The sequence below is a fragment of the Pseudonaja textilis genome, chromosome 10, assembly GCF_049901715.1.
Source record: "Pseudonaja textilis isolate UNSWEBS1 chromosome 10, rPseTex1.2, whole genome shotgun sequence".
Taxonomy (NCBI): Eukaryota; Metazoa; Chordata; class Lepidosauria; order Squamata; family Elapidae; genus Pseudonaja; species Pseudonaja textilis.
The window spans coordinates 1521476-1539566 of NC_141999.1; the positions used below are offsets into that span (position 1 = coordinate 1521476).

The window sequence follows — 18091 nt, forward strand, 5'->3', positions numbered from 1 at the left end:
ATCACCCCCTCCCCTCATTTAGAGACATGTCAGTATGCCATTCCTCACCCAGAAGGGCCCCGTCCCCTTTTTTTCTCTTAGTTTGCTGTAAATCTTAATACATTTCATTTCGATGCGGTTATATTTATAATTAATTGAAGATTAGTAGCTTCAACTCAAGGCTATTTTGGGTAACTGAGACTACTGAGGATAAAGAAAGGAGAAAGAAATATTACATCTACATTAGTCATAATTTTGGATTTCAGCGTTACTGAGTGTAAGATTATTTGGCTTTTTCATCCAGAATTTAATATTATGTTGGGGGGTAGGAATCACTGCTGATTGCATTGAAGTATCTGTTATACAATAAAGGTGTTGGTCTTATGGGTTAATGACATAGGATTAAGGTCTCCGTTGCATAGTCACTTAGTGTTTTGTGTACATGTTAATAAAGGAAAAAATAGACAAACAAAGCAAAGTTAACCATTCCTGGCATTTTAACACCTTCCCAAAAGAGGCACCTGGATGGGAGCAGCCCCCTTCTGGCCACAGGCTAAGCAGCCAAGGGAGGCCGTGGGGCGCTCGGTAGGGACAAAGGGCAGCTGGCTAAAAACAAGGTAAACATTCCCAGAGATGCGGCAGGGAGGGGAAGACAAATCTCCCCCTCCCAAAGATCAAGCACAGCACTCTGGTGGCTTGGAGGGGGGGGGGAGTGTGTCGCGTCCCTGCCCCTCCCAGCCAGGCCAGGATGACCTCCAGGGGCAGACAGGAACTCCCCAGCCGTCTTCCCAAGGGGGCTGTGTGTTTGCAGGACACGCTGGGGCCAAGGAATAGGGACGTCTCAGGAGGGCAGCTGTAGTCCAGCAAGCCTGGGAGGGCCCAAGAAGGGCACGGCTGCTGCACGGGGTGGGCACAGTACGGTGAGAAAACAGGGGTGGGTGGGGGGGGGAGGTGGGCAGGTGACTTACCTGGACGCTGCTGGTCTCACTGTGGTCCCAGATCTTCCTGGTCTTCTTCTGTTTCTCTAAAAGGCAACAGGACAGACACAGCCAGGGGTCAGCTCGAGAAGGCCTGGGGGGCCCCCAACCCTCATCGGGGGACTCCGAGGACAGAGATGGCGACACTGGAAGCTCCCTTGAGTTGCAAGACCCCAACCACTGGTGACCAGAAGCTGCGCTGGGGGCCAGCATGAAGGTGCTGGAGGTCGCTGGCTTTTGAAAGAGTTGGGCCCACCAGGCCTGGACTCCGCTGTGGCTCTGCGCCCGGCCCATCTGCTCTGCGTAGCTGCAGAGGACTCTGCTTGCTTGGCCTCCGCGGAGGGCGGAGCCACCAGCAGATAAAGGTTTCATCTAAACCGTGTGTGTGTGTGTGTGTGTGTGTGTGCGTGCGTGCATGCGCAACACTCCCAGAACCGGGTGTCCTCAGTCTAAACCTAAAACCTGCCTTGTGAAGGAAGCCGGATGTGCCTTTCCTCCCACCAGTTCTCATTCAGCTGCAGGAGAGACTCCGTGTGTTCGGAGCATTACTTCAAAGGGGAAAAGGATTCCAGGTAAATTCTCCTGGGTGAGGTTCTTGCTCTCCTTAGTTGCAAGGAAGGGTAAGGGCTCCCTCCTGCCTTCCAGGGTCTGCAGCTTGCCTGGGTTCTCCCACTTCAGTCAGAACCCACAGGAAGAGCCTCTTCCTCTTTTTTCCAAACTGGGGGGCCGGGGGGGGGCAGGGGAGGCCGCCAGGAGGAAAAAGGGAAATGGAAAATACCCCCAGTAGGAGACGGGCCCTCCACGCCTTCTATAAACAAAGTCAGCTCAAAACTATGTATTCCATTTTGGCACCACTCAATTCCAAAGCAAGTTTGGGCAGCTCAGAATGTTAAATAAAAATGCAGAAGAGAAGAGAAATACAGTAAGTGAAGCTACAAACAAGAATTAACAGAACAGTAATCCAATCCACACCAAGTATCCATAAATAGGAAGAAAGGGGACACCCACACACACACACACACACACACCCCACTGGAGGCCTGGGACACAGCCAGGTCCTTATGGCTTCCCAGAAGGCCATCACCAGGCAGGCACCATCCGGGGTTCAGTTCACCCCCCCGCCAGCCACTTGACCTGGATGTGGAAAACAGACTTTGCAGCATCCTAGACTGAGGAGCGCCAACTGCAGATGAGCTCGCCCAGCAGTTGCACGCTGGGGTTGAGTAAAAGGGGGGACGCCTCTCAAGCGGTGGTGGTATTCAGCCGGTTCACACCGGTTCAGGAGAGCCAGTAGCAAGGATTTGGCGTGGGTCACCAAACCAGTAGTAGCTTCTGGCTGGCCACGACCCCGACCTGGTTGCCACTCGCTCGCTTGCCCCGCCCACCTGACACTCACCCACCCAGTCACCCCTTAAGGTGTTTCTCCCCCCCCCCCAACAATCAGCTGTTCCCAAGATCAGCTGTGCCGGGATTCCCTTCACTGTCTCACTGCTTCACACAGGAGGCCTCTCTGAGGCCCAGGAAGGCAAGCCCCCCCCTCAATTTTTTGCCTTCCTGGGCCCTAGGGAAGCCTTCTGGGAGCAAACGCCCCCCCCCCCCCAGGAGGCTTGCCTGAGGCCCAGAAAAATTGGGGGGGGGGGTTGCTGCAAAAAGCAAAAAACCCACCCCCACCTAGTCACATGGCCACACCCCCTAGCCAAACCCACAGAAGCGGTAGTAAAAAACGTGGAGTCCCACCACTGCTCTCAAGGCAGCCTCTCCCTCCACAACGCGGACGACAGCAGGTCCTGGAGGCAGGAAAAGCCCCTGCAATCTGGGGGACCTGCATTCCCAGCCCCTGGAGCTGGTCCAGGTACTGGCAGGCCCTGAAGAACCAGGGAGCCTGGGGGGGGAGGCACCCCTGCTCCTGCTTCAAGGCCACCTCTGCTGAACCCTGGCCTGAAATCCACTTGGGTCTGGGGCCTCCTCCTCCTCCGAGGCGCCTCTACCGCAGAGGGCCTTTAACCGTGGCAGTTTTACGACTTGTGGGCTTCAACTCCCAGAGTTGGGAGCACGTTAGGGCCAAAGAATAGGGGTGCCCAAGGGAGTACCTATAGGCAGTCCTCGGGCTACAGCCACTCATTCAGCGCTAAACAAGAGGTATCTACTACCACTTGTGCTTATGGTTGCTGACACTGCAGTACACAAACAGAATTCACGTACTTGGCAACCAGCTCATAATTAGGATGGTCACACCATCATCTTGTGTGACCTTCCCTGTCAGTTTCCAACAGGCGAAACAGTCGGAGAAGCCAACGAGCGGTTTCTGCCACTTTTTGGCCCGCCTGCCTGCGCTCCATGATGGACAACCTCCCTGCAGCTCTAGCTGGTGCGCCCACCTCTTCCCACGGGTCCTTGCTTAACGATGATGACATGAATAAGGATTGCTGGGATTGCCGTCCCTAAGCAAGGAAGTCACACGATATCGCACTTCAGTGGCTCTCCAAGCAAACCCCTCGACAGCTCCCGTCTCAGATGAGGACCTTCTGACCCCCTCAAAACCCACCATTGTGCGGCTTCCCCCCTCAGTGCCATCACAACGTCACCCTGGGGGGCTCTGTTTAGGGAAGGCAGAACCATTTCAGAGTTGAGGGAGGAATGTCCTCTCCGTGACGTCATCTCCTCCGTCATTACCCAAATTGCACCCAATTACATGGCCTTATTTGGGGGGCCTTGGAGCATCTGGGCCCCCCAAAATAGGCCTTTGGGAAAGAAGCCAAGAAGGGCAGATTTCCAGCCGCAGCCTCGCCAACCCTGAGCAGCCGATGCAGGAGACCTTCCCTCTGCGAGACCCTGGCCGGACTCCCGGGCTCTGAAAGGTGCACGGAGAAGCCCCTGCACAAATCACGAATACAGCGGGGAAAACACCCCCACAATTAACACACTGAACCAGGGAATGGCAAACAATGCATTTGTTCTTTCCCCCCCGTCCCCCATTTCATTTCATGTGCATTTATATTCTGGGAGGAAAAATATAGGCCTACTTTTAAACTTCCATGTTGCACTTGCACTCTAAAAGGGTACTATTTTTACTAAACCCATGAATTTTATCCCAAGAGATCAGTGAAATTTTGGAACCGTGAAGCCAAGAATTGGCCACACATTTCCCACAATGGCAAGTTCAGGCTCAGCTTAATTTTGGAGGATTCTGGCATTCTTAACAGAAGACGTTCCCAGAGTTCACGGGAAAATGCAGAAATGCAGCTTTCACAATCTCCTGCTTGAGCTCTATAGAGCGATGCTGCCAGAGTCTCACGGGATTTAAAGCCCTTATTAAACTGCAAAGGGGCAGCCAGAGGCTCATGAGACGGGCCTGAAAAGCCACAGAAGGAAACTGCCATTGTAGCCTCCCCCCCTGAACTAAAAGGAAGGAGATTCCAGCTGGATTTTCAGAGGAATTTCCCGACTGGAGACAGGGCCAGGCTCCCCAGCTCCTGCAGGCCCACCTGTTGGGGCAGCTTAATCGAGTCCTGCAGGGGACATACCTGAATCCCTTACAAAGGTTGTGTTCTTCATGCACAAATTCAAATATGGATGCACAGGCAGGAGCTGAATTTTCAGCACCACTTTTCTCAACGTCACACCAGCTGGGATTCTCCATCCCGTCGCACATCTTGAGCGCATCAGGCTGGGAGAGGCTGCTGGCTTTGAGATGTGATGCTAAGCAAGGAAAGCTGCCACATCAGAGAGGGGCGACCCCACCAACCCGGTCAGCCTACCTTGGTTCTGCAAGGACTTGAGCCCCGCCTGGGCCTGGATGTGCAGCTCCTCTAGATGGGGGGGGCGGCTGTTGGGGAAGAACACGTTGTCCGGCTGGTCTTCTACGGCCTTGTACTGGACACTCAGCCGCTTCTCCTCATTCTCCGCCTTCGCAGCAGCACCTGGGAACACAGAGGGGGGAGAAGTGAAGAGAAGGGCCCAGGGAGGCAGGAGAGCAGCCTTCCAATATCTGAGGGGCTGCCCCAGAGAGGGGGAAGGGGTCAAGCTGTTCTCCAAGGCACCTGAAGGCCAGACAAGGAACAATGGATGGAAACGGATCAAGGAGAGATTCAACCTGGAAATAAGGAGAAACTTTCTGACAGGGAGAACAATCAACCATGGAAGAGAAGTTGCCTTCGGAAGTTGTGGGAGCGCCATCACTGAAGGCTTTCAAGAAGACACTGGACTGCCATTTGTCAGAAATGGTGTAGGGTCTCCTGCCTGGGGTGGGGTGGGGTAGACTAGATGACCTGCAAGGTCCCTTCCAACTCTGATTATCTATTAAATTATGTTTAAGTGTCTTCAGACTGAGCAGGCAAACAAGGGTCCATTTCACACACACACACACACACACACACACACACACACACACAGCAGCAGCAGCAGCAAAAGGCAGGAAATCTCCACAGCCCCAACCTTTCCTGGTCTGACGGGCAGCAACCCTGCACTGTGGCAGAAGGGAAGGCCCTTCCCATCGAGCGCTGCCCAATTGGCCAAGGAGGCCAGGCCCTGAACTGCAAGTGCCCCCCTCCCCGAAACCCCTCCTAGACTGAGGAAGGGTCCAATTCTTTTCAGAAGAGCTTCTTTGCCTTCACTCAGGGAGCGTCACTCGGCGGGCGGGTTGCTGGAGAGAAGGATGGGCTGCTTTCTCCTCAGCCCAACTGCCCTTTTGTAAACCAGGACGAGCAGCCGTCGTCGACAAGGCAAGGGGCATGCACTGTTATTAACTGTGAGGTGACCATTTTCCTGAAGTCACTGTCTTCCAGACATGGTGGCCTGCGCTAAATGCCACTGTTATGATCCAACCTCTCCGGAGATGCAACTGGGCAGGGCTGGCCTGTGGAATGGCTCACCAAGGCTGACCCAATCTTCATACTGTCACCAGTTCACAGTAATCAACAACGGCCAGTCCTCAGCCGTGTGGCTTAACATCTTTTAATGCTAGAGAATGCATCTGTTATGACAGATTTTAATTATTGTGGATCCTACCTTGAATGCAGGGCACTTACAGCAGTATTGAACTATGCATCATAAGCTTTACAACTCCACCCAAAGTTAACTTTGGTTAAATCGAACAAGGTTTACGCCGCACAAGAACAGACCTCTTAACACAGTTGGACTTGTTTTTCATAGATTTACTGTGGTTTATTTCTGTCCATTTAGGACAGTGTTTCTTAACTTGGCAATGCTATGATGTGTGAACTTCAGCTCCCAGAATTCTCCAGCCATCCTGGAGAACCTGGACTCCAACCTGAGAATCCCTCGTATACTGGGAGCAAAAGCCCACAAACTGTATACTGCCTGGGGAATTCTGGGAGTTGAGGTCCACCTAATTTAAGTTGCCACGGTTGGGAGCCCGAGAAGCTAGTGTGCAGCTCAGCCAAGCAGAAGTCTCCGGACCAGCCCTTCCTTCTCCTTTAGGAGAACAAGCCCCAAATCCAGGACAATCCTCTGCCTCCCATCCAAGGCCCCCTTCTCTTTCCCTTCCACCCCTCAGCGACGGCTTAGGCTTCACTCACAGCCGACATGTTTAAAGTCTGTTGCAAGGAAGAGGTGAAAGTGCCCAGGGCAGTCACATGACTGATACCACAACCATTGCAGCACCTGGCATACACCAACCGGGCAATCCAGTGTGAAGGGCAGCATTATTGTGGATTTATCAATCATAGAACCCAGTCACTCCCAAAACAGAAAGAGGGGGGCATAGTGTGGGGGCAGAAGGCGGGTTTGAGCAAAACCGGATCCGTTTTACTCCATTTTCAAACAGAGACCACTGGCTCCAACTGGGGGTGGGGCAGCATCAATTATTAGCCCAGACTGCCACACCATCCACCCAGGATTTCATTGGGGGTGGGGTTCCTGGGACTGCTCAAGACTGAAACTGGCAGCTGGAGCCACACAACGCACGTACTCTGGTTCCTCTGGATGAATATATCCTCCATGACCGAACGTTAATCCTAACCCAATCAAATGAGCAAGCTTCACGCAACATACCAAGGTACGAAGAAGGACCACTGTTAAAACTTAGCCTAAATTGGGGCACTCGGCCTTTAACTTAACTGAGCAGCCCCAAATTCTGAGCACCAGCATTGCTTGCCCACCGGGGCTTGAGCTGTGGACAAACATAGCAAGGTGACCAGGTCCAAAGGCACACACCATTTCTTCTGGGGATAGAAAGGCACCACTTTGACACAGGCCTGAGTATTTAGGCCCTCTCTAGATTGGGCCCTAACTAAACTGAAGGTCAGTGGATGATATAACCTCCCTGGGAAATGAAAGAGCTCTGCCTGGGGTGCCAAACCTTAAGACAACAGTTCCAGCTCTTTGCTACTCAGCAGGCAAATACGCCACCCCCACCCCCACCCCACCCCCCAAAAAAGTCTGGTATAAATCAGCACCTGCTGGAAAAGTAGATGTTGCTTTGGATGAAGCTAGCAGAATTATGACTGGATGCCTTAAACCTTCCCCTCTAGATAAGATCTACCACCTAGCTGGCATTGCCCTGCCTGCTGTTTGCAGAGAATCAGCGGCATGCAGAGAGAGAGAGAGAGAGAGAGACTCAAATCATCAATATCTAGACAACGCCCTTTCTACGCCTTGCAACCAGTTCTCACCAGAGACCAAACTCCAGGAAAAGCTTCTTTAGGTCCACGGAAGACTTTGGAGAATTTGGAAGCGGGGGTGGGGGGAATCTGTGGAAAGCTGCAAAGATCCAGCACTGGGTGGAACCGACAGAGGAGCTGGCAGCTGGGACCAGCCAAAGCCAGGAAGTATGGAAACTATTGAATGGGCTGCGATGGGGACAAGATGACCCTCTGAACAAATGGGGCTCTCCGGTGGCTTCGTGGCCTTTGCGGCTGTGATGACAGGCAGATGACAACACATACGTATCCCTGCCCTTTGTGTCCCGATCAGTGTGCGCTGGAGGAGCTCATGGCAGCATGACAGAATGCAATTAATGTCACTGGTTTCTGGGCCAGATCTGTTTAACCTGTACATATTTTAATCTTGCATTTTATATTTTGAATTTGACGTCATATAGTATGCCTTATTTTAATTGTGATGCTTCCGATACAAATAATGCATCACTCAGCGAAGTCAGAACTATGGTTGAACTACGGACTCCACAGCTGGAGGCGCCTCTAAAAATAAACCAGTGATCACCCGCTGACCCTCAGCGTGGCAGAAAGCAGCACTCCCCCTCCCTCTCGTCCCTGGCCCCCAGGCAAGATGGGTCTGGCTATATAAATTATTACATAATACATGAATCTGTATCTGATCTGCAGCGAGATCGGTACATTGTTTATCATTGTTTATCTGATCTGTACATTGTTTATCAAGATCCGCATTGCCATTTCTTTTCATGAAAGCACAAGCAAGCAGTGTTTTCATCCTGTATCCTCTCCCTGGGTTTGTTTCCGTTTCTGTATTATTTTCTACGCCTCTTTCTTGAAAAATAAATAAATCTAATTTGATACTGCAACGCTAATAGTATTTACATACGCCTATTTCTTTTTACTGGCTTTGATGCAATCAAATAAAACGCCTGGGGAGGGAAGCCAAAAACCAGACCTTGCACTCCCCACCATCTGCACAAGGCCGATCAGTCTGTTTGATATTGAGGGGGTCACCGGGGTAATCGGGTCTAAAATAAAGATGAGCAATCCAGCTAAAATGGAAAGAGACCCAAAGGAGGAAGCCCAAGAAATCCCTTCGGCATCCAGGCGCTGCGCCCTCACACACCCAGCCCTCCAAGGGATTACCAGCCCGTTTCTGCCACCCACCGAGCTCTTAATAGCTGTTTAGATGTTATTTAAAAACACAGCCTCCTTTTCAACCTGGTCTTTTAGGAGTGCTTAGACAATGGATCGCCTTGGCTGGGGTGGGATTTCACAAACCTCTTATCGTCTCCCCTGGAGTTGATGGCAAGGCTGGAGCTTAAACCTGCCTGTTGGCTGAGCCACAGAAAAGTAAGAGCACGGCCCTCTTTGTAGCTGTGGTGGGTCAGACTTGTGTTTGATTCCTTGCAACCTGGTGGGCCACAGCGGGCCAGGCCCCCTCTGTGTCCCCCCACCTCCCCGGCCGTCTCCCGGGCACAACCCATCATGGCTTTGCAAAGAGGCCCTGGTGCCTGGGAAATCTGCGGCCAAAATGAAGCGATCTGCTGTGGGGCCCAAAGGCAGTCAAGGACACTGGTGAACAGCCGATCCCCTTACCAGCATCACCTGCTCTGACCCCAAACCCCTAACAGAAAGAAGTCCCTTAACCTGGTTCTCCCAAACCTTGTTCCTTTGGAGATGCCAAGGTTCAAATCTCAGGTAAGTCTGGAGGCCCCCCACCCCCCAGGCAAGCACTCAGCCTCTGGCAGGGCAGGTAGTCCTCAGCCTGCAACCATTTACCCAGCACTCATTTGATGTTCACAGGTTAGGGGGGAAAGTGACCTATGATCAGTCCTCACACTTATGACTGTTGCAGCATCCCCAGAGTACACGATCGAAGTTTGCCCGTTTGGCAACTGGGGCCTGTGTTTATGATGGTTGCAGCCTCCCAGGGTCACGTGACCTTCCCAGCCAGCTTCCAATATGCAAAGTCAATGGCAGAAGCCCGATTCACTCAATGACCATATGATTCACTTAACAATTGCAGCGATTCACTTAACGGGCATAACAACAAGGTCATAAAATTGGGTGCGACTCACTTGGCTTAGCAATGGAAAGGCTAGCGCCAATTATGATTGTAAGTGTCCTCCACTGTATAAGGTAGACTGCTCCTGAACACAAAGTCATGAAAAGCAGCACCACAGTCCTGCCCGTGCGAACCCTTGCAAGGCCAGCAATGAAGGCAACTTAAGCGCCTTTGAGGATGAGAGCATCAACTGGAAAGCCCAGAAAAGCCCATGCGCTGCTTGGGCTGCATCTGTTTGTGGACCTTCTCCCCAAAAGCAAGTTAGATTTAGATTGCAGCCCCCAACAAGAACTGTTTAAAGCTCCGATACGGATGAAACCTGCCTGTCCGCAGAAGTACAAGCCCCTGCCTGTCTGAACCTCCCCCCACCCCCGAGACTGCCAAGTGCTGGTTTGGCATTTGCTTGGCTTCCCCTGCTCTCCTCTTCCCTCTCCCCAATCCGGTTCCTTTTACAGAGATCAATATGGGTGGAGTCTCCCTTCCTGAGCATCCTTGCCCAGATCTCCTTCTTCTTAGGATAAACAGCCTGGAGCCTAGCGGAGCAAGGCAGCCCACCGCCCCCCCTGCCCCGCCCTCCTCCTCCTGTCTCTGGAAGGCAAGGCAGTCAGGGGGACCCTCATCCTTAGGCACAGAAGACACACTATTTTGGGTACAGAATTTAAGTTCAGGATGTGTTATTCAGCCTCCTCCAACCTGGAACCTTCTAGATGGATTGGACTGCAATCCACATCGCCCACAGGCACTTGGTATAAACCACAATCATCTGACAACAACAAAACATGCGTCACAATGTGATGACACAAGGCCACCTCTGGTACTTAATATCCTGCTTGGACACAAGTAGATGCATGCTTTTTGCATGTTGCGATGTTGTGGTACACACCACAGCCGCCTCCCTGCCTGGCCCAGTTGGGTGGCCCCCAACGATGGAGTTGTGGCCTCCAGTTTGGCAGTGGGAGTTTAGCCAAGGCACCCAAACCCTTGAAAGGCGGCAATCAGACAGCAAAAGGCTTTTGCATTCCCTCTGGCTGAGCAGCAACAGGACGACCCCACCCCTCCCCCACCCAGGGAATCCCCTCCCAGGGCCTGGGTGGCAGCCTGATCCCCACGGCAACCCCTCTGCATTGGCAACCTTTGGAAGAGAGCCAACCGGGTCTTCAGCTGGACCAGCACCTGGTGGTGGAAAGTCCACTGGGATCAGCCCCTCTGGCTAATTTTGAAGTCCGTGCACGGGGTTCCTCTCAGGCCCAACTCGAGAGTTCCAGTTACCACAACACCAGAGTCCATCTGGCACTGCCTTGAGAAGCCCACCCTACCCATCTTCCTCACGGTGAGGACAATTTACCAGTGGAACAGCTGGCCTTCAGAAATCCTGGGTGCTCCGTCACTGGAGGCTTTGAAGAGGAGTCTATAGACAGCCACTTGTCTGAAATGGTGTAGGAACCCCTGCTTGAGCAAGGGGCTGGACTAGAAGACCTCCAAGGTCCCTTCCTGTTCATCCTATTCTATCTAGTGGGGGGCGGGTGCAGCACTTCTGTTTTTTCATAGTCGGGCACAATCTCAGATATACATGATTGCGGTAGTTAACAAATGTGTTAAATGAAACAATTTCTTTCTTCACACTGAACGATTAAATTTTTTCAGACTGATGTGGCACTGACTGATGAAACATCTTATCAAGGGGACTGAGCTGACCGTGCGGGTTCTGTGTGGTTGGATGTCTAAAATAAGAACTCATATCTTGAAAGTAAATCCAACACAGAATTTAACTGAGTTTGCAAAACGTTTCCCGGTTACAGTTTCATACATGGATTTAGATCACCTCCAAAATTTGGGTTTCTCTTTATGTACATTGTAACGTATACATAAATTTGTACATAAATATTTCTATGTTCTACATTTTTATATTTCAAATGTAGAAGATTTTTTAAAATCAGGAGCGACTTCTGGTAGCATGAATAGAATGCATGCCAGTTTATAATTATAGTTGATAATCTATTTATTTTACTAAAATATTGTTACAATCCATTAATGAAATTCTGAGGAACTAAAAACACTATGAACAATGCTACAACCTTCCAAGAAGCTTCATCAGCTGATTACGGCTGACCTTGAAAAGCTCACACCACCAAAAATCCTCCGATTGCAAAATTAAAAAACACCCCAAAGGGCAGCAACGGGAAACCACTGTTGCTGTCGTTAAATCAATGGTTACGTAGCCACAAAATCACTGTGAATCCAGCTTAACTGGAAAGAGATTTTACATCTATCCATCCTCCGGTCTCCGAGGGAACCTAAACGTGTCTGGACCAGGGCTCTCCAACCTTGGCCCCTTGAAGCCTGGCGGACTTCAACTGCCAGAATTCCCCAGCCAGCTAAGCTGCCTCCGCGCCGGGGATGCCGCCGGGCAAAGCTGGCTGGGGAATTCTGGGAGTTGAAGTCTGCCAGGCTTCAAGGGGCCAAGGTTGGAGAGCCCTGGTCTGGATCATCTCCCAGAGTTCCCCAGGTAGCAAAGATGGCAAGGGAACTCTGGGAATTGAAGTCAGCACACCTTTAGGTGGCAAAGGTGGACGCACCCTGCCCGGTCAGCTTCTCCAGGCCCAGAGCCACCCGCGTTTGCTGGCTGGGCCGCAGGTTCTCTGGCACGTATGAACTTCGGGACTGGGCCACATTCCTCCTCGCGTTTGACCGCTTCCAGTGCACGACCGTCGTGGAGCGAGGAGATGCTGGGCGGCCCCAGGTGGGCCCCGCCCAAGGAGCTGCCACCTTCCGGAAGGTCGGCCTCCACCTCCAGGCCACGCTCCCCCGCCCCCCGCCAGATCCAAGGCGCCAACTCAGCCCCGGTCCCGGGCTCGCTTCCGAGGCTTGGGGGGGGCAGGGGGGGCGCAGAGGCCAGGCCTTCGCCGTCCTCCCCGACAACGGACGGAGAAGAGGGGGGGAAGCGGGGCTGCCCCCCTAAAGTGCGACCCCGCCCCCCGACTCATCCTCGACCTCCAACCAGCGGGGAGGAGCAGCCAAGGCGGGGCTGCAAAGCGGGAAGGAGGAGGCGGGGGGGGGTAAGGAAAGCCCCCGAGGCCGCCCCGCCCGCTGCCTCCGCGCCGGGGATGCCGCCGGGCAACAATGGGGCGAGCGGGCCGGGGGGGGGCTGGGCTGGGCGGCGCCAGCGGAGGGAAGACGGGGCGGGGGCGCTCGAGGAGGGGAGAAGGGCGGCGGCGGCGGCGGCGGCCAGGAGGGGCACAAAGGCTCCCTGGGGGCTCCTGCGTGTCTGGATCACCTGCGGGGTGGGATGGGGGGCGGAGAAGGAGACCCAGCCCCCAAGCGCGGGGCAGCCCCTGGCCCCCAGCGCTGCGCCCGATCCTCTCACGCGCAGCCCCCGGTTGCCCAGCCTCTGCTCCCTCGGACAGCGACGGGGGCGGCCCGCTCACCCTTCTTCTTGAAGAGCGCCAGCAGCGAAGGGAGGTTCCTCCCGAGCAAGACCACCATCCCGCCGCTCCGGCCCGCTCCGACCGGCGGGAGCGCAAGGCGGCTGTCTTCGGCGAGCGTCCTCCTCCTCCTCCTCCTCGGCCCCGCCGCCGCCGCCGCCCTCCCGCGGCAGGAGGAGGCCAGCCAGGCGCACCGGCTGGGGGGGGCGCCGTCCTCGAGGTCAGCGCCGGGACAACGGAGGGAGGGACGTCGCGCGCAGCCCCCCGCCCGCCCGCCCGCCCGCCCGCATTCCTCCCCGGCGCCGCCTCCGAGGCGCCCGCGGAGCTCTCCGGCTGCGCTGAAAGCCTCCACTTGCCCCGGCGAGGAGGCGCGGTTGTCTACCACCCGGTTCCCCCGGTCGCTGCAGGAGCGCCGCTCGGTCCGTCTAAAGGGCGATATTGCATCGGCGCCTGGGAGCCGGTGCCCCCCCCCCCAGCCGGTTCCTGCCCTGCCCGCTGAAAGGCCTTGGACTGCCAGGTCCCAGGCTGAACCTACCAAGAAAGCAGTTCTGCCCTGTAGTCCCAAGAACACCTTTTCTCCCAATACAGGTAGTGCTGGACTGGTCACTGCTCATCTAACAATTGTTCAAACTTGCCGTGGTGGCACCGAAAAAAGTGACTTATGACCAGTCCTCACATTGATGACTATTGCAGCATCCCTGTGGCCATGTGATCAAAACTTGGATGCTTGGCAACTGGCATTTATTCATTTATTTAGTTATTTATTTATATTCATTCCAACATTCTTATTTTCTAGGAAAGATCTGTTTAATTTGTACATATTTTAATCTTGTATTTGATATGTTAAATTTCAATGTTACATTGTATGCCTTATTTTAATTGTGATGAGCAGTTTCTGTGCTGGGCAAACTAGAACTGGCTCCGTACTCTGAGATTTCGTGCCCCTCAGACGGGCTGTGCGCAGTCAGTTCCCCCACAGCCTTATTGTGATTCAGGTCACAGTTCGATCAAGAGCAGCCGGGCTCCTACCGTTCCTGACCCACCCTGACATCCATACCCCCCCCCACAGTCCACATACCCCACAGCAGAGCCTGGGGTAAGGCAACCTTCTCTCCCAAGCAGCGCCCCTCCACCACCACTAAGTGCACAGCTGAAGCTGCCATCTTGCCGCCTTTGAGTCCCCCTGCCAGGGGTGTATTAACCATGAAGCAGACTAAGCCCGTGCTTAGGGCCCCAGGCCCAAAGGGGGCACCACAAAAACTTTCAGGTAGCCTAACCTCGGCTTCCTTTGTACAGTATGTCAAGATTTGTCAGTGCTCAGGGCACCAGTGAGCCTTCATCCGCCACTGCCCCTGGCGGCAGATGCACTTTAAGACATATGTGGACTAACTCCCAGAATTCCCCAGCCGGTCATGCTGGCATCTTAAGAGTTGCCCAAGTTAAAAACATTATTCTAGTGGCTTCCTGCACAATCAAAGAGCTCACACGTCTGGGCCAGGGGTGGGATGCTGCCGGTTCAGCCCTGTTCTAGAGAAGTGGTAGCTCTGAAGAGCAGCAGATACCGAACCTTTCGGTCGTCTGTTTGGCCCACCCGCCAGCCTGGGCTCTTCCCTGTCCTTTATTTCCTGCTTTTTCAACCTCAGCTGCTTTGCGCGGCACAGATGAGGTTGGAAAAGCAGGAAAAAAGAGGATTTTCAAATGCCGCGCACCCGCGCCCAGCGCTTGTCAGCTGTCTGGGCAGCACAGCTGATGTTTTTTGCAATTGTTTTACACGCACGCACAGCAAAACGCACTCTGACCGAACCGGTAGTAACTAACACTGGTTGAATCCAAACCCTGGTTTGGACATCTGATCTTCTGTACGTGCACAAAATGTAAGTCTCTCAGCAGATGGGTCTCATCACCCTCCAGCAATTGGCATGGAATGCTCAACGGCTATGGAGAGTCTCCATCACCCAGATCATGGGGGGTCCCAAAGGTGGTTTTTCCAAATGGCAACGGGACTTTCTTAGTTTCTTTCCTTGAACATATTTCATTTCTTATCTAAATGACTGTCAGGGATTGGAATGGTTCAGGTGAGTCCAAAGATACAGATAAAAGGCCTCAACGACCGATGCCCTGCCCGCTGAAAGGCCTCGGACTGCCAGGTCCCAGGATGAACCTACCAAGAAGGCAGTTCTGCCCTGTAGGCCCAAGAACACCTTTTCTCCCAATACAGGTAGTGCTGGACTGGTCACTGCTCATCTAACAATTGTTCAAACTTACTGTGGTGGCACCGAAAAAAGTGACTTACGACCAGTCCTCACATTGATGACTATTGCAGCATCCCTGTGGCCATGTGATATAAATTGTTCCATTCCCTGACAGTCAGTTAGAACCGAACAAGCTTCTTGGATGAGAAGCAAAATGCCAAGGAACTCCAGTTGCCTTCTGGGGGAAAAGCGTCACCTGGAATGCACGGGAGATGCATGGCAGCCCTCTTCCTCTTGCCTCGATCCTTGTCCCCGCCTGAATGTTCACCGGGCCTTTAGAAAGAGGGGCACCTGGCACCTCAGCCATGCCATTTGGCGGGTGGCAGAAGGGCTCCAGGTGCCAGCCCTTCCCCCCAGTCAAGGAGGACTCTGCTTCCTGAAACCTGGCAGGCTTCAGCCCTCCTAGCCTTCCATAAAGCTTTTGAGTTTTTCCACACAGTGCTGGGATAACAAACTAAGTGACTCGGTGCCAATTCTTTGTTGTTTTTAATAGGCTTATTTTTATAGCTTTGATATGATTTTTTGTGTTGTTTTTACTTTTCGATTGGGAGCTGCCTAGGGTTGGTTACAGGATGGGTGGCCGTGTTTTAAATAAATAAATAAATAAATTCCCAAGAATTTGCCAGGCAGCGAAATCCACACATCTTAAAGCCACCCAGGCTGAGAAGCATTGGGCTGACACATCCTTCCCAGCCAGCTGATGGGTTCAGCTGCAGCCTCCATCATCTAAATTGACCCTGTAGCTCCGTTTCTGCTTCTCTCTGCCAGAGAATTGCAACCCATGATGCCTGCAGGTGCTGGGCAGAGCTGCTCTTTAAAAGCCTCCAGAGTTGTGGCAACAACACCCAGCTGCCACGTGCTTCTCCCGGGAAGCGTGGTTGCCATGCCGCCTCCTTTACCCACAAGTGCCATCAGGCCAAGCACAGGCCGCTGCCCAAACTCTCACACCCTCGCCCAATTCCACAGCATCACAGAATCCCTCCTGGCCTGGCCTGAGCTGCCAAGAAAAAGAAAACGCGCCTTCAGCAGACCCAGGACAAAGGGACTCGATGAAGGGGCGCCAGGTCCACTGCGAGAGAAGGAAGGTTTGGGTCGGGAAGGGAGAGGAAAACCCTTTGGCGATCTGCACCGAGTTTATCCAAAATGCCTCCTGAAAACCTTCCTCTCCGAAGCTGCTAAGGAAAAGGAGCCACGCGCTCCTTGGGTCCATGTCTGCTGTAGCTGGGCAGGGGGCTCCAGCACAATTAGAGGCCGGACTGAACCTCAGAGACCCTCCCTCTCTCTCCCCCGACCTCCCTCCCTCTCTCTCATGATCCAACCTACCTTGCCTTGCAGGGCTGTGGGAATAAAAAAGGGAAGAAGACCACCATGGAAGGGGCTGGTTAGCCCACCTTCTTCCCGCTTTTTTATTAACTTTAACACTGATTCTTAATCACCCTTGTCCCTTCTTAAATTCAATAGCCATTCTTATGTTTTAATATTTCATCGGTGCCTTGCCCAGAGTCCCTCTGTGAAGGAAATTGGCAGTTTCAAAATGTGATAAATTAGACAAATGAATGCTGCCCTGGTCCCTGAAATGGGTATAAAACAAATTATCAACTCCCCCTCCCCCCCCCCAAAAAAAGCCTAGTGTGCCATTGTATGTTTCAAGAGGCCCAGGCCGGTGAAGTCTCTCTCTTCGGTGGCTGCCCTCAGATTTGGCTCCCATTAAAAGGGGGAGTCTCCCCTCTAGCCAAGGCTGCCCCCCCTCCACTGCTTCACAGCCACATCCCGACTGCCTTCTTGGCAACCCCCGGAAAGAGTGGGGGTCCCACTCGGGGTCTTCTTTCTCCACCGAGGCTCAGAAGGCAGAACTGCCAGAGGCGGCTGAGACTTGGAAAGCGGGGAGGCGTGTGGGGTTCCAGCTCTCCCGCTGGCTGCTTTAAAGCTACTCAGAGAGAGCGGGGACAGCCTGTCGGTGGAACAGCTTCCCTCCCGAAGAGGTGGGTGCTCCGTCACTAGAGGTTTTCAAGGACGGATTGTGCAAACATTGGTCCAGAATGCTGCAGGGTCCCCTGCTTGTGCTGGGGGTTGGGCTAGAAGACCTCCGAGGTCCCTTCCGATTCGGTCGTTCCGTTAATTCTACAATTGGACAGTCGTAACAGAAATTCTAACCAGATTTCCTCACAATGAGAGCAATCGAGCAATGGATCAGCTTCCCTCTGGCAGTTGTGGGTGCTCCATCACTGGAGGCACTTGTCCAAAATGTCTCCTGCAGGGAGATGGACTAGAAGACCTCCAGGGACCCTGTTATTTTCTCTTCTATAATGTGAGAGAACAGGACAGGAACAAGATTGGTCACAGAGGGTCCTAAATGTTTCCCTTCGTTCATTTCCTCAGTGGAAAAAGCAGAATTTCAAAGTATAGCGTAATACTTTCAGTTGTAGCAAGAGGCAGAATGGCTGGAAACAAGGCCTTGAGTCCTGCCCCACTTACTTCCTCCCTCACCTTTTCTAAAAGAAGAACATGGAGCAACGAAAAGAGGGTTGCACACCGTCCCCTTATTTATTCAATTTAGGTGCAGAATATACAGAAAGGAAAATGCAGGGCCAGAAGAAATTGGAATTAAAATTGCTGGGAGGAACACCAACAACTCGCCAGATGCAAGCAACCAGAGCCACCCATGAATAATGAAAACCAGTGATAACTTGATTGTCTACGGCCCTTGTTGGAAGAATCTCCCCGGGGGTTGCTTTCTCCTGGGAACAACCAGAGAAGG

At 53.1% G+C, this 18091-nt stretch overlaps 1 protein-coding gene across 1 annotated transcript in view; it reads right to left on the reverse strand.

Annotated features, from left to right (window-relative positions):
- The window catches only part of NHSL3 (NHS like 3), a 59003-nt gene that overhangs the window by 13959 nt on the left and 26953 nt on the right, over window positions 1-18091 (reverse strand). Inside the window, 2 exon segments of the mRNA XM_087939508.1 lie at window positions 948-1003; window positions 4715-4876. Of these exon segments, the coding sequence (XP_087795634.1) occupies window positions 948-1003; window positions 4715-4876 (218 nt within the window).